The sequence below is a fragment of the Sebastes umbrosus genome, chromosome 21 (genome assembly GCF_015220745.1).
Source record: "Sebastes umbrosus isolate fSebUmb1 chromosome 21, fSebUmb1.pri, whole genome shotgun sequence".
NCBI lineage: Eukaryota > Metazoa > Chordata > Actinopteri > Perciformes > Sebastidae > Sebastes > Sebastes umbrosus.
In genome coordinates, this window is record NC_051289.1 from 10940314 (window position 1) to 10962473 (window position 22160).

The 22160-nt window shown below is 38.7% G+C and overlaps 1 protein-coding gene across 2 annotated transcripts; it reads right to left on the bottom strand.

The window, feature by feature from the left end:
* Positions 1-12854: 12854 nt before the first annotated feature.
* On the bottom strand, positions 12855-22118 carry si:ch211-161h7.4 (trichohyalin). Of its 2 annotated transcripts, none has more exons than XM_037757430.1 (17): positions 21787-22118; positions 21340-21386; positions 20685-20746; positions 20448-20593; positions 20050-20110; positions 19712-19916; positions 19471-19560; positions 19151-19231; positions 18420-18599; positions 17571-18268; positions 16109-16615; positions 15346-15988; positions 15196-15266; positions 13859-13999; positions 13485-13645; positions 13275-13365; positions 12855-13182 (listed from the first exon to the last, which is right to left on the bottom strand). In XM_037757430.1, the coding sequence occupies exons 1-17, from the start codon at positions 21808-21810 to the stop codon at positions 13100-13102; spliced, it is 3291 nt and encodes a 1096-aa protein (XP_037613358.1). In that variant the 5' UTR covers positions 21811-22118; the 3' UTR covers positions 12855-13099. The 2 variants fall into 2 exon arrangements, with proteins under 2 accessions (XP_037613358.1, XP_037613357.1); XM_037757429.1 differs by having other exon boundaries at positions 19471-19563; positions 21787-22117.
* Positions 22119-22160: the final 42 nt, after the last annotated feature.

Consider the following 22160-nt stretch of genomic DNA (forward strand, 5'->3'; position numbering starts at 1 on the left):
CACAAGCACTAAAAAAAGTGAGCAAATACCAACAGTTAAAGTCAGGTACTGCTGTCAGTCCCCCATATCAGAGTCAAAATGCACAGAAACATGAATATCTCCTGTGGCGGTAGCATCAACAGATCATAATACAACACAGCCAGAAGGCATAGTGCATTCACGAATAAGAACCGTGACGCTGAAGAGTAAAAACAATCTTGTTTCTTGCCTGTTGACAAGTCGACGTCCTTCATTAGAGGTTGTCGATAGAAGAGATCCCTACAATAAAGGCCGGCTGAGAAGAAAGTGGGAGTATATTGAAACACTACATCATAAAATAACTGAATGTACTAACATACTGTAGATTGATGATAGAGAACAGTGTGTGCACATCCAAAGGTGTGTTTAAATGTATATTTATTGTTTCTCTCAAACTTTGTGTGTCCTTCATAAACCATTAAAAGCAGCAGGGGAAAGTCTTCTTGCCCTTTAACAACACAAATCTTTATAAAATGAATTAACGCAGGCTCCTGAATCAGGAGATACAGTACCTGAGAGGGCTGACTCAGCATCTGCCGTATATTAATTCACTCTGCCGTCAGATGGATTTCCGAGGCTACTGGCTGCTTTTCAACACCATTATATCCTCAAATGTCACATTCACAAGGTGAAAGAGGGAAGATCCACAGAGCTTTTACACTAATTGGTGGCTTTATGAGTGCGACAGAGTGAGTGGGCAGTCCTCTTTCAGCAGCATCTGACGAGCCTCCTGACACGAACTCCCTCCACAGGGTGCCAGCTGCCCGACTTTGTAGCCAGAAATAAACCAGACCGTGACTATCCTGTCCTCAGTTTCCCATCGTGAACATCTTAGAAACACAGGTGGGAGGTGGGAAAAAAAGTATTCAAAAAGTCACAAAACAAATGTGAATATTTAATTAAGGGATAAAGCTGCGTTCCATTTGAACTGGTGGTAATTGAGGCCTAAATTAAAATTAATAAATTACACGAAAAAAAAATGCCCCTAGTGTGTAAAGGCCTTTGGTTCCAAACCCATTGGTCCCTATGAAGTCATAAAAAATAGATAATTTTGTTGTTAAACTCAATAATTTTCTAAAACATCTGGGCACTGGTTGTCAGCAAAAGTTACTCAAAAAGGAGTAAATGGTGCATTTGTAGGGGACTATTTCAACTGCGAATTAATACACATTTGGTGTTCTAGTGAACATTACGAACCCTAATCCCAGACAAAAACATCAACGTTGGACACCAGATTATGTTCAATGACAGCCTTTTGTTATTGTTTGTTTGTTTTACATCCAATGCCAGTATTTTTCTAAATTCTCGCTTTCTACAGTCACGGTGAAGGAAAGCAGAACAAGCAGGAAGTGCCAAAATGCAGACGGGCAGATTCAACTCAGATATTTTAATAGAACGAAAAGTCTCCAGGTACAAAAGATGGGCAGATACATCTGGCAGGTACAGGCAAGTAAAGCCAGACAAGACACAAGAGGAGAGGACTTTCAAACTAAAACAGGAAAGTCTAACAAAAACCCAGGAACATGGCTATGATCCAAATCACATATTTTTTGATTTTACTTTTAGTACATACTGCAGCTATCCCTACAAAGTACGTCCCATGCATACAATGGGACGTACTACATCTTCATAACATTGCACCTTGAAATCTGACCCTCTTACTCAATATACTCTATATATCTGCAGAGGATTGTGGGTCAGAATAACCAGAAAAGCAAGCTTGCTTTCATACTGCAAAATGCGACCGGATGTAGTAGAACATCCTGGTACTTTTTGGCATACTGCATTTGACGTACTATGTATTGGGACATACTAAATAGTATGGTAGTACGGGTATTGGAACGCACAGCATGACATCTACAATATCAGCGCATGACAACTTAAAGTTTTAAAGTGTTAAAGGGAAATATGGTGGTTATGGCAAATAAACTAAGGCATTACAATTGGGCACCTAAAACTGAAAGTTAGAGAAAGGCCATGATTAGTTTCTATGACAAGGAAATAACATTCATTGATTGTGTTTTTAATAGTTTTGGGGCAACAATGGCACAGAAGAATAAGCTGCATCAGGCTTTGAGTACACACACAATAGTTGGTTTTGGGCTTTTGATTTGTAGACAATAAGAAAAAAGAAAAACACCAGCCTTATGCATTCCTGTATTTATTTGAAAGGAAGTCAACATCACCTGAGTGGTGAGCGGCGGCCTTCGGAGTTTGAGGAGCAGAATAAAACTGAATTGTGTTTAACCTTGGATGCGGCTCGTGAATGAGACTGAAAAGCACTGATAATTGAAAGGTGGCCTGTTTGTCCATGGCAACTTCTCTTTTGCATAAATAGGAAGTGAAAGGCTTTTCATTCTGTGGATGAATTGAGCTCAGAAACAGTACATCTCTCTCAGGTCTCTGTTTTTAACCTTCGTTTGCCATTCTTAAGATTATTAGTATGAGAGAGAAACAGAAAATAGCCATTGGCAGCTTATACTGGACTTAGATTTTGAAAATGAAGAGCTCTACAGCATGACAGATTGTATTTCTGGATTTATAGCCGAACGCGTCCGAGCCACCACCTCACCCTGCTCGGATCTACTTTGTGATTCCCTCTGTGGACTTACTGATGATATTTTTCAGGCCTGTCTCAGTGAAAGATAAATTGTAGGATGCAGGAGGAGGACCCCTGCTTCACATGGTGGATCATGCACACTGCTAACATGATTATTCACTAAATCACAGTGCAATGACAGTGTCAGCTCTCAAGTCAACACGCATGAAAAGAAGGAACTTCACCGAGATTTGTTTGCAACAGGATGATACGGACCAGTGGAGTTAAAACTAAACTGATAGATAGATAGATAGATAGATAGATAGATAGATAGATAGATAGATTGATAGATTGATCGATGGATAGATGGATAGATGGATAGATGGATGGATGGATGGATGGATAGATAGATAGATAAATCTAAGGAATCCATGGGTACCAACCATGTCTTACTAGCTTGTCGCCATGGAGGGTAAATAACGTTACGCTAAATTTTGGCGAGGAAAACCGGTCATGGACATTTTCAAAGGGGTCCCTTGACCTCTGACCTCAAGATATGTGAATGAAAATGGGTTCTATGGGTACCCACGAGTCTCCCCTTTACAGACATGCCCACTTTATGATAATCACATGCAGTTTGGGGCAAGTCATAGTCAAGTCAGCACACTGACACACTGACAGCTGTTGTTGCCTGTTGGGCTGCAGTTTGCCATGTCATGATTTCAGCATATTTGTTATGCTAAATGCAGTACCTGTGAGGGTTTCTGGACAATATCTGTCATTGTTTTGTGTTGTTAATTGATCTCATATAATAAATATATACATATATTTGCATAAAGCAGCATATTTGCCCACTCCCAGGTTGAGAAGAGTATTAAATACTGATCAAATCTCCCTTTAAGGTACATTACATCTGATAAAAAAATGTGCAATTGATTTGTGAGTAATCATAGACAATCATGTGATTAATCGCGATTTAATATTTTACTTGATTGACAGCCCTAGTCATAACTAATATAATATTATTTCACTCCATTCACTGAGCCTCCCCCAGGCTGTTTGGAGCCCCCCTGGGGCGGCCCGCCTCACGCTTCAATAAACCTCTGATAGAATATTTTTGGAGCCTTGAGCCTTTATTGCAGCTTTCTAGATTGCATTGCTTTAATAATGCGTGCTGTCAATTTAGCAAGACATCAAAGCCTTTTTCACATTCACATTTTCAGTGATAAATTGGTGACAGTTTTTGGGAACACTGACTGTTAAGTTGCAACAAAAGTTTCTAAATCTTAAATGCTTCTGTCATCAATAATTACCTTTAATTACAGGTCTAACTGAACAGGGAGACATGTGTGGCTGTTAATGGACTGCAGAGTATTACAAACTAAAAAAAGAACAGGGAGAAACCTTTCACTTTTTAAAAGGTGACTTTGGGGTATTTCTGCTTTGCTGGATCGTGGTAGCAAAGAGGAAGAGGAGCATTCGAAGTGAGTAAGATGACACGCAGTAACGCTCTGAGGCTAAAGTGAATCAATGTTACACGCCACTTTGATTAGTTTAAATTTAGGAGATAGACACTCCAAACTCAGACTTTTTCTAAACCATTAGACACCCAATCAGCTGTTTTTTTTTGGTAGGACTGAAATCCCATGGATGTCGGTAGCACACGGTTGAGAACTGCTGTAGCAGAAAAAACAATTAATCTGTTTCTCTTCCATCTCTGTGTGACTAAAGCTCTAAATCTGTCTCTCTCAAATCTGGCGTTAACGACTTTTTTCAGAGACTTTTTTCCTCTCGGCACCCACAAAAAAGTAAAGACTAAGAGAAATAAAGTTTGTTTTATAGTGGTCGGCCACAATGACACCGCCAGAAAGACACCACTATGTGATTGTACATTTGTAAAGGGAGTGGGAAAATACAACATGTAAACTGCTGCACTGCTGATGGAGGGCTATTGGAAATCAACAACCTATTTTCAACAGCAGGGAAAATGTTCAGGCCATGTGTCATCCCAGTGGACGGACACTGACAGGCCTTCTCAAGTAAATTCAACACTGCCAACATATGTGATATTTTGAAAATGATTTACGTTCCATGACATTCTGTTGGTGACAGATTAGATCAGATTAGCAACAGGAGAAATCATATTATGTTATGCTGAATTGTGTTTTTAAATAGTTTGCATGCCCGTCTTCAAAGAGTCCTTCATGTTTCCACAGTAGCCCAGAACGGACAAAGCAAACACTGTTAACTTTTCCTACTTGGGCCGCAGTCGATAACGTTACTCGCTCCCACCGCTCTCTCTCTCTTGCTTCACCACTCACTTCCCACGTACACGCACACTCTACACACACTGGCTCTGCTCTAAATGACCTACGCTACTCAACACGCTACAACAACAGCTCTAGAGAGGGCCATTCGCGTTTTCATGTTCTTCTACACGCTTGGCACACGGGAGAGGCTTCAGTTGGTTGCAATCTGCAACCTGACCGCTAGATACCGCCAGATCCTACACACTGCACCTTTAAGTAAAATATCTGGGTACCTGCTCTACCACTGCGTTTCAGTAATTAAAGGATTATTATAAATATAAATATGACTACTTTTAAAATAAAGGCGTTGGTATTTCTCCACCAGGATTTTGTTACCGGCAGCACGGAGAGGGCTTTAAAACAGAATTTAGACCTTCATGGAGGGAAATAAAATGAACAGAAAGTATAATTGAACAGAAACTTAATTAAATAAAATATGGGATTTCTTGCAATCTAATATGAAATTTAGATTGGGTGTCATTTTTTGAGTGTCTAATTGATTAATTCAGTATTTCATATTTTTACTTTATTATTCTATTTTAAATGTATTTTTTGTTTTTTTATTTATTTTTACATATTTATCTGGTTTAATTTGATTGAGTTTTATTGAACATTATTTGTTCTTAATTTTATTATATTTATATGTATCTTATCTGCTTGTTTATTCATGTATGATATGGGCGGCTGTGGCTCAGAGGGTAGAGCAGGTTGTCCACCAATCGGAAGGTCGGTGGTTCGATCCCCGGCTGCTCTGGGTCACATGTCGATGTGTCCTTGAGCAAGACACTTAACCCCAATTTGTGTGAATGAGTATTTAGATTAGATTGTGATAGGAAAAGTTGGCACCTTAGTAGCCTCTGCCATCAGTGTGTGTATGAATGGGTGAATACTGACATGTAGTGTAAAGTGCTTTGAGTGGTCGGAAGACTAGAAAAGCGCTATATAAATGCAAGTCCATTTACCATATGCAGGAAAACGGAAACGTTTTATTAGAGAGTAATAGAAAAAAGTCTTCTTTTCATTGAATTCCAATAAATGCACAGGCCCCATACAGTATCTGTATTTATACTTCCGCCTCCTCTAGCGTTATATCTCAGGGAAGCCCACGGGCAGTTCATTGATTTCCTTTTCAAGCGATAATTCTTAACAAACCTATTAAGTTGGAAAAGGAGCATGCTAGGTTGAAGCAGCTGTCAAAAGATAATTGGAATTTTAGATTCAAAGGCCGTCTTTCCTCCCAGAAGCCTCATCAGGACTGTAACCCTGAACATGTGCTCTACTGCACCTCGTACAATTCGTTTTCCTTCATTCTCAAGAGAAACAGGTCCAACATGAATCAACCCTGTGTGTTTTTCCGGACCGAGTGCGACCGAGGATCAGAGGACCGGGACTCAATTAACGCGGGAGATTGTGGATGGACATGGTGAGATTGGGCGCTGAGGTGTGAGACAGGGAGAGGTCATCGGGATGAAACGTTGACATGGATTTAAATGATTAAGGGAGAGATTATTGAATCATGATGATCTTTCCATATAGAGAGTAATAGGTTAATGCTGATAGATGTGACGTTTACATTTTGACATACTGGAGTTGAATTCTCATTAAATAGAGCTATCATTTTTCATTAGGCTATAGACATCAAAATCTGCTCAAAGAATGAATTCCCTTCCTTTTCACTCTTTTAATAATTCAATTCATTGGTTATTTTTTTTAGAAAAGTAAACATCTTTGTGAGCTACTGCATTCGACCTTGACTCAAGAAGTTGCTGGATGAAAAGAAATTGTAAATGAAAAGAAGACAAAGCACACATTTCTTCAGCTTAACACTCAGTTTATTTTCTATTGGCTATATTGTGTTTGGTGAAGAAAAATAAAAGCTCATGGACTGAACTGAAGGTAACCATGTGATTGTTCAAAATACCACGGCGTTGTCCTGTCTGGGTCTTATCAGTGTTTTCGTCTTGCAACTTTAACCTTTTCATAGTGTGTTTTAGGTTCATGAAAGTTAATTCTAACATTTTTGGTTGCCTAAAAATGTCTTCTTCAGCGTTTGGTTGGATTTAGCTCCACCCTATTGTGTCACTTCTGTTTGCAAAAAAAAGATTGCAACGGCCAAAATGCCAATGGGTGACATCACAGTGACTACGTCCACTTCTTATATACAGTCTATGCCCATATAGCACTCATATAAAAGGACCATATTGATGATGATATGCCACCATGCAAACGACTCCCTCTGTGAGTTAGTTTGTGATAATAAGATTTCACAGAAATTTGCTTAAGAATAACAAAGAAATAAAGAAGAATACATAATATATTTGAAAGTTTAAACGTATTTAAACTAGATTTTGATACAGGGACCCTCTGTAAGACAAAGTTCTTGCCACACAGTTACCCTGCTGGGACCCCGGGGGCAGTTTTCCCGGTTGCCCAAGACCTGTGCTACCTCTCAGGGTGAGTGAGAATTGGGGTTATCGAGTGGGCATCATGCTTCGTCTCTTCTTGTTGAGACTCAACAGCTTGCTCCAAACATGACCCTATGTTCTCAGTGTCAACAGATGCAACACATAACCAAAAGGATGTGCAGATGTCCCCGGTCCAATGCTAAACAAACTCATATAAACAATATTATAACACGTCTTTCCTCTGCATATTTTCACATTGCATAATGGATGTGTATATATTGTATTGCCTTAATCACTTAAGCATTGAGCCTGTTTATAAGAATGAACCCTTCAGTATAACTGGTGGATAATTAATGAATGAAATCCTCACTAGCAGCGCAGAGATTTATTCAAAGTCCTGTTTTGTGTCCGTATCTTCTGTTAGCTGTCAACAAGGGTGTAACCAGGATGTAAAGCAACAGTAGAGTTTACCCGGCAGCTCTTTCTGCTGTTAATTAAGGATGCATATTTGTTGCACAAATGCCTTTCATGTTCCCATTATATCAATTGTGTCTTTTTTGGAAAAATGTTGAAATAAATATTAAATTTCCTGTTATTTGCCTCAACCTGAAAGAATTCCTAGATTGTTAAGAGGATGATTCATGGAGCAACGCACAACACCGTCACTGTGTCGAGTTTTTTTTCACCCTTGTGCTTTTTTGGCTCCAAAACAACATGTTCAGAGCCAAGTTGAACAAAGGAAGGAAATCATACTCAATGCTTGAAGTCTGTTCCAAGAACTGAGATTCAGACTAATCACAGAAAACTTGTATAGCTTTTGTGTGGACAAATGAATTCATGGCATGCAAAGGTAAATACTGTGTAATTAATACGCTCTGATTATTGAATGTGTTCAGCGGCTGCCAGGTTTTCAGTGTAACATTGTTTCTTCCTGCTTCTTCAGGCTTACAATGCAGTGAGACGGATTTGTTATTCAGAAATGTAAATATTTGCTGAGTTAAAGATTTATATTGCTGCCTTGAAAAATCTGTGTTGAAGTATATAAAAAAATATGCACACTCCAGTTACCGCCTAATGACAGAGCACTTTACTCACTGCTCTGTATTCTTATTTCAAGAGTGACATCTCCGGAGATTAAAACAATAACTGTATTGTCACTGTCACAAATTGCCATCTGTAATACGGCTTCTAAGTGTGGTCGCTTTGGTGGTTAAATGAGTCATTACTGTGTCAAATTCACTTAAATCAGATGCATTAAGGGGAAAGCGATGTGAGTGAGAAAGTGCATCTTGTTGGCGAGGGCTGAGATTAAGCTCCGTGAAGCAGAGACTCATGAATACATTATTCAGTGGCTGTCTCACCACTTAAACAAACTTAATCCAAGGAGGATGGCATTCTGCATCTGACCTCAAGTTAAAGGGACAGTGTGTAACTTTTAGGAGGATCTATTAGCAGAAATGGAATAAAATGAATAAGTATGTTTTCTTTAGTGTAAAATCACCTGAAAATATGAAACGTTTATACCTACATATGAATCGGGTCTTCTTCACAGAGCCGTCCTCCATGTTTCTACAGTAGCCAAGACGGAACAAACCAAACAGTCTAGATAGGGACATTTGTGTTTTTCCATGCTTGTCAGCCCTCCCAATTTTCCTGGGAGACTCACGTTTTTCATTGCCTTCTCCCTGTTTCCTCCCGGGGTCACAATTCTCCCGTATTTCTTCCGATTTATTGCAAATTTTCACACTTTCACCTTTATCTGACACTGTACTTTCTGACACCTTAATCCCTACTGTTTCCACCAGGACGACAATAGAGCAGCAACTGTCGTTTCCCGGCGGAAGAGAGCAGTCTATGCTCACGACCCAGCGCAGCTTGAGCTCATGTTTGATCTGCGGGTTCAGCCCTCATCACAGCGTTCAGCGCCCAAAGTTGGGCTTTGCTCGACTCAGCGAAAAGCTGGCGTGGCGTGGTGCAAGCCATTGGAAATAATGGGTTTCAGAGCGCAATGGTGCCGTTGTGTTGCGTTGTGTCTGAAAGAGACTTCAGTGAGTGAGAGACGGAGAGAGAAATGGAGAGAGCTAACTGAATGAAATACTCAAGCAGGAGCAAAAAAATTAATAATAACTGATAAATATTAGTTTATGCAAGAGATTCACACAACAAGTTTATGCCAGAGGGGCAAATTATTCAGTTTTCTTTCCTGAAGAATTAACGGTAACATTAAAAGTTTAACATAAAAAACTTTTTGTTATTTTCATTCTTTAAAGTCACCAGAACGCAGGAAACAAAGTCTCTGGAGAGGACACCCCGGCTTTGGTTTTGAAGTCCTCCCTATTTTTAAAGGTCTCAACGTTTTCGAGAAATTTCAGTTGGTTGCAACCTGCGACCTCACCACTAGATCCACCAGATCTCACACACTACACACTTTAAGGCAACAAATACAAATACACAGTTATCCCACACACCGGTCCTTTAAGTGTAATTATGTCTTCATAGTCTTTTGTCTCATTTGAACTGAGGGCGTCCCCGACCAGGATGCTGAGTAACCTTTACAGTCCTGCTACAGTTAAAAGGTGCACAGATTCCTCACTCTCCAGGTGGCATGTCTCTAGTATCACTAAAGCAAACCAAACAATCCAACACCTTCATCTTTAAATCAAATTAATTCCGAACACGAAATCTTTCACAAACAATTCACTCCTCCTCCTTTTTCTTTCACAGAAACACACACAGTCGAAGATGTATCCGGTCATTTCACTGCACTGATGTTACAGGCAGCATATTTGGTCACAGACATGGTTTATTATTAAAGACCTGGGAGGCCGTCCCAGTGTATACTGGAAGCAGCATCCACTTCTTCTGCCCAGAGGCGAGTCAGAGCGCCGGGGCACCAGGCACAGCTAAAACTAGACATTCAAAAGTGATAAATTATCAAACTGGACCGGCTGTGGAGAGGACACTCTTCTCCTTTGGTTCAGGGTTGTCGAATGGTTTAATTTGAGTGGCTCTTTCAGGGCGTCTGCACCGGTGATGGCCATTTTATAGCCTGCAGAAACAGACTGAACATTTCGAATGGAAGGACCGTCATTACACAATAATCACGTAGCCTCTAACAGCTAAATGACTGTGTATAATGGGTCAAGTCTTATTCAAATATCAGAGATCAATCCCAAGGTTTAAGTCAGCGGTATAGAGATTCACGTACATAATATAATTCATGAAGTAGGTCAGTAAATGTCTCATGACATAACAGGGGGTATGACTTTATGCCCACCAGAGGATTTGTGTCAGAATGTCAGTGTTTCTCAGGTATGGCCTTCGCCCTAAAATATTACTGACAAACCCTGTTAACTATAGAATAACATTATCATATCAGTTATGTGCTAACCACCAGGGACGTCTACTGTACCTTCACCACAAGCCCCAGTTTGTGCCTCTCATGTAGAAGCATACATTCGGGTCACAGAGCAGAGGTGACCATTGGTTTCTCTAAAACATAAGTACGCGGTGGTCTTTGAAAAACCCAGAGGGTTATTTAAAAACACAATCCTCAAAGATTCTTCTGGATGAATATATAAATACAATGTGTTTCCTATCCAGGTAGTTAATGTAGCCACGAGCCTTTAGCCTCAAGAAATCCAGATTTTTTTCATTTTCAACCTTGTACTACTACTAGAGCAAGGCAAGGCAAGTTTATTTATATAGCACATTTCATACACAAAGGCAATTCAAAGTGCTTTACATATATAAAAGCAAGATAAAAGAGCACAAAGTGCATAAGATAAAAACGAATAAAAGAATATAAAAGTATAAGTTAAAAGAAAAAAATTTAAAAGGATAATAAAAACAATCAGCAGACAGTAAAGTGCAGCATTTGATCAATTAAGAAAAGCGTCTGAGAACAGTTTGGTCTTGAGTCTAGATTTGAAAGTGGCGAGCAGGGCGATGCAAGACCCCGCATCGCCGTGCCAGGGTTTATTTCACAACAATGACCTGCTAGTTGTACTATATCCTGCTTATTACACGGCTACTTACTTAATAAAATCAATAAATTGACACAAAAAGGGTCCGCCAGAGTCCCACATTAGAACTGCGTCCATAGCAACGGTCTGTTATACATATCAGTCTGCTATAAAGAAATAACAGAACGCCGGGATTGACCAATCAGAATCGAGTATTCAATAACGCCGTGTAATAATACCGAAACATTTATTTTGGAGAAACAGATCTCACAAGTATCTTCACAATGAGAAGTGCCTCTTCAATAATAAACAAATGCCTCTTTGATAATGTGTTTAAAGGGGGTTTCAATGAAAATAAACCAATAAACAAAATAACAAAAATAAAGAGCGCGGTCGTGAGGTTATTGTTAGGCAAGCACAAACTCTTGCAGGAATAGCGCTATGGTCAGGTAACCTAGTGGAAAGGTATTCTTTAATATTCACTCCAGTTAGGTTTCAAAATGCTCAAAAATCATGCGAAACCAGAAAAGTTAGGACGGCAAAGAAGTCTCAAAAGGGCTTGAAGACCAGAGTGTCTGGCTGAATCTGCTAAAGTGAGGTCTACATACTGAATAACCCTCAAATCAACTCAGGGCTATTATGACATTCACCTAAAATTAATTGGGAAAAGGAAAATGACAGCAAAGAGTTACGGACTGCAACAGTTTTTTTTACAACTGGAGTTACTAGTAGCTTTGCAGATGAAAATTCCCATAAAACATGATCCTCTGGTGAAATATGACGCACTGTTATAGATTAAACTACCCAACAGGATATAACAGGATATAACAGTAGTTAAAAATCATCTTTACCTCAACCACGTTCACCTTATGTTATTGTTCATATTGACCCCGATTTTTTGTTGTACTGGCATCATGTACTGTTTGCTTTCTACAATAACAATAGTAAAAAAGTGTTATATATATAATAAATTTGATCATAATCTTAGCAAAATTTCATATTCATAAATACAAATTTAGCCACTCTTGTCACAATAAAGAATTATTTAAAAGAAAAAATATATATCTACATCATTAAAATGCTGCTTACACATTAATGCATCAGTAATAATCATTATAATCACATATAATTATATAAAAAAAATGTTTACACTGTAGTACTACCAGGGAAAATGAATTAACACCTGCCTAATACAAGGTAAATATTGGGTAAAAATTTCAGGTCACCTGCCACCCTAGCAGTTTTCCTTATATTAAATATTATCTTTAAAAAGCAATTCCTAAATTAAAAATAGTTAGGGATTAAGGTTACATGATAAATTCCATATATTTCTACTGTCTGGTACCACTGATGTGGTGAGTGGCTGATAGAAATGTTTGGTGACCTGCCACAGTGGCAAGTGAGGAAAAAAACGTAATTTCAGGCCCTCACCACTCATATAAATATAAATACATATACAGTCTCCTGGAATACAGTTCTGGTTGTAGAGTTCTTCGTGTTGCATATTGTGGTTTGGTAGAGTGCTGGACTACAGCTGCACACTGCCCCTCAGAGGCTGGAAACAACACATGCACAATAGTAGGAAATGGCCAAATAAAACTCAAACAAGCACAAAACCTTATTTACAAATCATGTTCATTTGTTTCAACAGAATTTTATTAATCACAGCTAAGGAATTACTTCTTTAAAAACTAACCAAACGTTTTATTTTTTTCCTATTTACAGCTTATATTTCAATACAGAAAGTAAGTCAATTTAAATTCAAAAATAATGAAATACATCCCCAGTCTTTTTAAAAAAATGTTTTTACATATTCAGGGTTGTTTCTTAGAAACATGTGGCTGGTTATCCAATTATATAACTTCAATCTGAACTTTCTGCTGACATCCTGGTGAAGTACAGAACTGCAGGCTGAGCAGTGACGTTCTGGAGGCTGTAAGCGTGTCCTGCGTGAGCAGAACAGTAAAGATCAGTAAAACTCAAACAAAAAACTTAATTTTCATAGGTGTACATCTCAAATCTGATATCATATTCTTACCACATGGTACCATAAAGGATTGTCCGGGATGGAAGCGGGATTCCTTGCTGTCGATGGTTACACTCACAGAGCTTGTTAATAAGTTAAAAACCTTTAAAAACACAACAATGAGAGGAAACCATTATTAATAAAACACTTTCAAGATCTCAAGAGGACAGAGAGGGAGAATATAATGAGTAAAACACAATCATATGAGAAGTGTGTACTGACTGTTGTGGCGCTGTGATCCACCCACAGAGGCTTCTTCATGTAGGAGCCCATCAGGATCTTCCCGTTACAGAAGGAGCCACCGTTCAGCTCCACCTGCAAGCCAATAGCTCTGCCTTGATAGAAGTACCAGTCAAACTGGTCTGGAGTGACCACAGCACCTTCTGCAACAATGTCAAACAGTAGAAATGATTCAATGACCCGTCTGGCCAATAACTACTTGTGTTTTATAATGATAATACTTGATTACAAACATGTTGTCTACATTACAGAAGAAGAAGAAGCAGCATAAAGTCCTTTCTACGAGTTTCCTGTATTTATAAATTCACAGCAAATACATCTATAAATGATTTAAAACAGACATAATATGTTCTTACTGCCGACAGGGTTGGACCAGAGGCTCTTAAACCACTCCTTCAGGTTGGCCTCATCCTTCGTCTGTAGGACCAGCGGTCTGAGAGGAGGAGCACACAGATCTGATACAGAGAGAGCAGCGCGGACTCTGGGTGGCATCAGAACTGGAACAAAGTAAAGACAATAGTAGATGTTAATCATTTAAATAAAAAAAAAAGGGACGGCTAACGATAAAAAAGGTTAGCAGTGAAACCACTAGTTCGGGCTGTTTGAACTGGTGACATCAGCTACATATCCAGGCGTCAAAGGCTCAGCTGCTGCATCTTTAGTTCACCACAGAAGGTGAAAGGGCTCAGTGTAAATATGGCAGTCTGGCAACAATCAACATTAAATGTAGGCTTCTGCTGGTGAGTCACAACCCTGTTTTTTTAGTTGGAGTTACACATAGTGTACATGCATTGGGCTGCATACATCTTTACAGTCATGTGTGTGGTTAACGGGTAAAACTTTTATTTTAGAATCAGTATTCTTATTGTTATTATTCCATTCTTAATAATACCGTATTATCTTATTCCCCTTTTACTGTAATACCCTCTTATCTTATATGTTTTGTCATATATGATCCGTGCCTTTTTTTTGTTTTTATTTGAAGCACATTGACTCTACGCCTAAATAAAATTTGATTTAAAATTTGATGTATGTAGTCCAGTGTGTACATGCAGTTTGTTCATTTTAACAGACAGTTCAAAACAACACTGAGTATCACCACTTGCATTCTTATTCTTGATCAATAGAAGTTTGAAGTATGTTAATGATTATTATTCATTCCTTATTAGCAATAATTGCTGTATCAAAATGTGTATTTTCAGGGCGATAAGGAGTGGAGCTTAAGAGTTGTATACATTACTTGTACACTTTAAAAATTGTTTGTTAAATTATCAAATTTAAACAAGAAAATGTTTGGGAAAACACTTAAAATAATGAGGTGACTGAAGTAAATAAATTACATACTGAATTTACAAAATCTGATTGAATTACAAAGTATATGTTAAGGCTGGGCAATATATTGATATTATATCGACATTGCGATATGAGCGTAGATATCGTCTTAGATTTTGGATATCATACTATGGCGATAGTGCTGTCTTTTCATGGTTTTAAAGGCTGTATTACAGTAAAGTGATGTAATTTTCTGAACTTGCCAGACTGTTCTGTTATTTGCATTTAGTCATTATATCCACATTACTGATGATTATTTATCAAAAATCTCACTGTGTAAATATTTTACAACAATCACCAATGGTCAAACCCCCCCTAGTATATGTATATATTAATGTATTTAACATAATTAAAAACATACTCGAGCCGTCATCCTCCTCGTACTCTTTCAGCCCAATCATGGAGGACGGACCACTTCTGAGGGTTTTTGACCTGCCAAAAAATAGATTCATTAAAAATGATAAAAACAACTTATACAGACAAGAGTAACGACATTCAGACTTGTCCTTACCTGTCTTCTGACTGACACCTGCTGTCCGGTGGGATCTCGTGGTTGGGAGGGCTGTTGTCTGTGTTCCTGGGTTCACCAGTATCCATACTGAGAATACCTCCATCAGTCTTACTGGATATTGGACAGTCACTAGCAGCGACTTCCTCAGCAGGACGGGCGGCGACTTTACGTCTGTTCCTCTGACCTGCTTCTCTCCTGCTGACCACAGTCGGGGTCTCTGTGACCGACTCTAAAATGTCTTTAAACGTGGCCAGAGAGCGTTTCACGGTCTTTGGAGCCGACAATGGTGTCATTTCTAAAAAAGGCACGGGAGCTGGTTTTGATGAGACGGCCACGTTGCCATTTTTAGGAGTCCCGAGTCGAGGGGATCGGCTCTGCTTTTTTCTTTCCTGATGAGGTTCTCGCTTCTGCTTCTGCTTCTGCTTCTGCTTCTGCTTCTGCTTCTGCTGCTGCGAGGAGATGCTCTCCACGTCTTCATGCACGTCGTCAACCGTCCACCAGTTCCCGGGAGTTTTTCTCCTCCGTCTCCCTGATTCTGCTGTCCTGAGCTGCTCCTGAGGTCCTCGGGGAGAGACGGACGCTGGTGTGATGGACAGTTTTTCACTAGGGGTATGATGGTATACTCTTTGAAATACCTGCTCCCCTGTAAAACATCACATCTTAGTAAGTCAGTTTGTACCTTACTAAAAACAGATTTCAAGTACATTTTGCTGATAATACTTATGTACTGGTACTTTTCCTTAAATAAAGAGAACTTCCTTACCTGAGTTAAGGATGTGGCTTCTCTGTGTGAGGACCAAAGGGCTATGTACATCCAGGTCCTGGTCCGCGACCTCCTGCTGCTCCTGCTCTTCAAACTGCTCGGCCTCAGTCGTGTGAACTACTTCGTATGGTCGTGTGTCTCGTCTTGTATTTCTGTTTTTGTTCTGTTTGGTTTTCTTTTCTTTAGCTATATTCCTATCCTGACTGGATGACGGTGCACGTTGTGTCTGATTTCTTTTCTTTAAAACTCTGTCCTCCTTCGCCTTTACAGGTGAAGGTGCTTCTGCTGCGCTGGGCTCCTTGTTGTGCTGTTTCGACTTCTTGAGTGTCGGCTGGTTGTCTGTGACCTTTGGTTCCTCTGTGATCCGATGCCTCCTTTTCCTATTCCCAAGAATCTGATCGTCTTCAGATGAACTCCATTCAGACCCAACCGCTAGTTTTTTGTGTTTATCCCTTTCAGCTGCAAAATCCTTTTCTGACTGCGCTTCAGAAGTCGTAATTTCTTTGTCTGTGGGGAAAAAATCTATATATATAAAATGCTGTTAGAGATTAGAGGTGTTCCAATACCATTTTTTCCTTCCTGATACCTATTCCGATACCTGAACTTGCAGTATCGGCCAATACCGAGTGGCGAACCAATACCAGCGAAGAAGAATTGATTTCCAGTTAAACAAGTAGATTTTTTTCTGGGTTAATAAATTGGTATCAGATCGGTGCATAGACTGGCGTACTTTTTTAATTTTGGGCAGTATTTGACGCGTTTCCGATACTGTCATCAGTATAGATGTTCAATGAGATGCTTGAAATACATTTTCTACTGCTTTTCAATAAAATGTTCATACATTTCACACTGCATCTTTAATAAAAATATTTTCTAATACATTCATTTTCATTGTCATTTATTTAGAAAATGTGTTTTCTGTCCTTACAAGTTTCTAGTGTCTACTATTCTTATGTACAATTACCTATTTTTTTATGTGTTTTTATTGTTGTTGTTTGGTTTGGACTGCAAACTAGCAACCACTTTGTAGAATGGGGATTTAAAAAAATAAATAAATAAATAATGTATAGCCAAACCATGAAAAACTGGTAATATCTCATCCAAGACATTTTTTGATAACACACTTTTTTCATTTCTGTATTACATTTGAGTCACAGCTGTTTCTACTATTAAAAATAAAGGTCTTCAGATTTCAACATTTGAAACTAAATATTCAGAATATACCAATTCATTCACTACCTAAATGTCAGTGAGGCTCAAGGTTGGACATATTTTACTTTCCAGTTTTAAAACAGTTGTTCTATTAACAAAAATATTGATGTTATCTGTCAACTTGTGAGAGCCACAACAGCAGCATATACATTTAGAAACATTTACATTGATTAACCTATGATAATAGCAGCTAGCAGAAAGGTTAAATGTCAAAACATAGGAAGAGATTTGAACAGTAGGAGGTCCTTACCTGAAAGTGAACCCAGGTCTTCAGCATCTGCGTGCTCCTCGCTGCTGGAACTTTGCTCCTTCCCAGCCTCAACATCCATCATCTGCTTTACTGCATCAGATCCCTGCGTCACTTTTCTGCCCCTCTTTAATGGCGTAGCCCTGCTCGTCTTGGCATTTTCATTCCCAACTTTTAAAGACTCCAATCTTTGAGCTTTCTTTTCTGTTTTCCGAGCGGGTTTTTCTTCCCCGCTGGGTCCGTCTTTCGGTTGCTCTTCTTCCTCGTCACTTTGTTTATAAGGTACCTTCTTTAGTCGTTGTTTCTTTTTGTTTGGTTTCTCTTCTTCCATTTCGTCGCCTGCGGGCAGATCTTCAGGACCAGACAATTCATTCTTTTCATTTCCAGGCTCAGTCACCTCATTCTTCTTCTCTTTCCCTCTCATCTTCGTTTTCTGATTGACCGTTTGACTTCCCAGTTTGCTCTTTGTCCGTTCAGATTCCTGCTGTTTTTGTGCAGTCTCTGGTGGGCTATCCTTTGTGCCCTTGTCTGTTGAGCTGTCTTTGTCGGTGCTGGAAGTTCTGCTCAGTCTGTGATTCTTACGGGTGCCAGTTTTACTTGGGATGGAAATCCAAAGAGGTTCATCCTCCAGAATCAGGAAGTCATCCTCTAGCTCAGGGGGAGGAGTGGGTACTTTCACCACTGGCAGAATCGTCCTGGAACTAAAAAACAAATAAATGGATTAATAATTATTCGTTTTTATGTTTAAGCACAAGAGGCATTACTTTGTAAACATATTTTGGTTGTTTGCATTTCTCAATAAGAAGGCACCATAGCAACAACTTATTAAGGTGTACTCTTATCTCAACTCACCTTGAGGGTTTGGGCTTTCCAGCCTCTGTAAGCTGCTTAAGAAAAGCTGTCATGTCATGTTTTCTGATACAGGTGGACCCCACCGATGGCACCCTATTAACATTTTCAGTTTTTCTCTTAGGAGCTGCGAGTTCAGGCTCCTGTCGCGCTGCTGACACAGGTGGGTCTGCTGTTTCTTGCCTGGGAATAAACAACAAGAAAAAACAGAAATGACTAAATTAAGTTCTTCAGTTAAATTAAAAATTGCAAAATATTCTGTACTGTTGCATTAAACAATTGAGTTTTTATTTTGTTTTTTTATATTAGTTTTTATTATAAACTCTTTGGACTACACATGCATGTACCTATATTTGACACTCATATTTATGACACATATTTGTCATAATTTTAATTGTATTTAATTTACAGTTAAGTTACTATTATATTCTACAATATATTATGTTATAATTAGACTTCTCTTTTATTCTGACTCTCATATTTATAATAAAGCTTATTTTACATTTATAAAATATTCTGCCATAGTACATATCTTTGTAACAACTCTTTAACGATCAAATTCAAGGGACTTGAAACTTGAATATCGGCCAGTACATTATAGTCAAATAGTAAATCCAGGTATTAAATGCTGATATGGTTATTGGCCTCAAATATCCAGTAATGTTAGGTCACTAGATCTAAAATGAAAACACAAAATAATTGTGACTATACATTAAAAAGTCATCACTTCTTACCTTGGTGCTTTTCTTTTGCTCTCCAAAACAGGTGTTTGAGGTTTCTTGGGTGTTTTTACTTTGACTGGGTGACTCTCTTTGCTACAGCAAAAAAGTAAATATACATCACATACATATAACATAAGTGCAAAATCTGAAACGGCAAACATCCAAGTAATGAACACAGACACCAGACAATTAAAGGTCAAACATCAAAACACAAAATGAACCTTTCATACTGCAATGGTCACTTGCGTATTGTGTATTGCATCCGCAAGGTACTAATGGAGTATTTGGGTGCTTGCATTAAACTAATCATTACAGTGAGAATTAAAAATTACCTTGATCCCTCCACCTCGTTTTTGCAACTGGACATCTGAGGTTTGCTAATAACAACCCTGCGTGGAGGAGACTCGAACTCAAAGTCATCTCTTCTAGAGGAAAGGACAATTATTGAAAGAAATGTGCTGTAAATTATCAAGTGAAATTACACTGGCACCCGTTGTTAGTGTGGACAATCAGTGTATCACACTTTATACAAACAACTTGCTTCTTACATGAAATACATTAATAATGACTTACTCCTCTGTGACGTGGCCAGTGCACTGTGGTTTCTGGAGGAGCGGAGGCTCCGTGTTTGCTTTTTCTTTATCTTCATCTTCACAGGCAAAGAGCAGCGGGCACACAACCTGGTCTTTTTCATTGTCCAGCACTTCAACAACCATATTCCCCTCAATAGGGCTGGAAGTCTTCACAGGCATATGTGCTTTAAATGGGATGTCAAAATCTGCAACAACAAAAGCAGCAACTTTTAACAAGAAAAATATTTCTACAAAATAAAAGTGCAAAGGACATGTATCAACATTAAAATGTGTGAATTTAGAAACACCATGTATTTTCTCAGGGTTTGAGTCTCTTACCAATGACTAGTCTAGGACTGGGTGACCTTGTTGCAGGATGCAGTACATGTCCTTCAAGATCCTAAAGAGTTAGAAAAAATACATTTAAAGGCTCAACACACCTAAGGGCATCAAATCTTGTCTACTTCAAGAAAGCCCATGAAGAGATATACAAGAGCTGCTGAGTCTAATAACCGACATAACAGCAATGAACAGCTGCTTATCAGTGACAAAAACACAAAACTAAACACCTTTACATATTAAAATAAACCATCAGAGACTTGTCTGCTACATTCAAAAGACGCATCTCAGATATTTAAGATATTTTGCCTTTATTATCGAACATAGGAGCAAGACACTTTTAGACTACTTATTTGTGATATCAGCAGAAGTCACTGTAGTGACAGACTGTACATTACCATTTGGCATCTTGGAAGTTTTTCCATTACGTGTCCCTTCTGTGGGACTGTTGAAGCCTCTCTCTCACACTGGTTTGTCTCAGTATCAAATGTCTGGAGCAGAGGAGATGGGGGCGATAGGTCAATTTTATCATATGAGGATGGATCTGAAAAGAATAGTTAAGTATAGGTTAACATACTGAAAATGCAAAACAAACTGCAAAACATTAAAGCAAAACAATTACACATTCAACTCACCCAAGTCATCAAACATCCTGTCAATGTCTCCCAATGTCAGCGGTACTTTCCATTTAGATGGGCTGAAAACACAAAGGTCAGGTTAATATGATAGCTGTAAGGCCAACATTTCAAAAGAGACACTCAATACCACTAAATCTGCATTACACACAAAATATTTAAAACTCCCAAAAGGCCAATGTTAGAGAAAGACATATAAGTAGCATATAACAATACAACGTTTCAGCTCTCTTGTTTCTGGCTTTAAAAACTCACTCACAGAGCACATAAATAAACTGGGGGAAAAAGTTCGGAAACTTGTGTTTGGTGGATTATTTCTCTGTTGTTACAATGCTAATTGGCATTGTATTTTACATCGTTGGAAAGCCTGTTTATTTACCTTCACAATGATGTCCAACTTGTAAGGATCATGTATTTGTGGGATGAGCAGCACAGCTGATTATGTGGGTAGCGCCCAAGAAAAAATTGCCAAAATGCTCTGCCAATGGTAAACAGTGTATTCTCCTGTTGGTATTGACTCTTGCTTTGAGTTGTTTGGTGGATTGGATGATTGAACTCTCAATCAGTAACAAGGAACAAACAAGCTTTGGCTTCTGGCTTTAAAACAAAAAGAAAGCTCACTCACACAGAGCACATACATACTTTACAAACGTACCTCTTTTCCTTGTTTGTAGAGTAGCAGAGTTTCCTTTTAGGTCTCTTCTGTAAACAGAATAAAAGATATGGAGAAGGTTACTAGCGACTACTCTCAATGTAAACAATGTTTACCTGCTAACAATCATATTTAACTAATGCAACAGTCATTGTTTTTTATAACTAAGCTGCACAGGATAATGGGAATATTAGAAACACCCCTCAGTATTACCATTTAAACTACAGCCTCCAAAATGACCATGAAGATGAAACTGTTTCATGGTTGTTGCCATGGTTATAGTTAACCATAGTAACAGTTATCATAACGTTACTTAGCAACCTGGCAGCAACTGAGTGTACAGGTAAGTTACATCCATAGATGTAGTTTATTTACATGTTTGTAAACAAAACTTTCCTCACTAGTGCAACAGAAAAATACAAAAACACAGAAAAGAAGACGCTAACTTACCAAGGTAAGGTACTTTGTCTCCATTTATGTTGAGGTTTGTCTTTTTAACGACGACGTTAGTGAGTTATGCTAACGGTTAGCTTAGCTCAGCTAGCTATTATGTTGGCTTCAATATAACTGATATTATTACTCGGTTATATCCCCCCAGAATGCATTTATATGAATCCGCTCTCCAAAAAGATCAAGTTAGGAACGCTTATATAATATAATATGATACATATGAGCCAGCTGTGTCGCCCGTTTGACAACAATCACAACAACGGCGCTACTGACTGTTTGTATTTTGCCGCGCACCCTGAGGAGAGGGTTGAGTTTTGTTGCCCTAAGTGAAGCCTTACAGGCAACACTACTTGTTCTTCTCTCAGTTTCGGGTG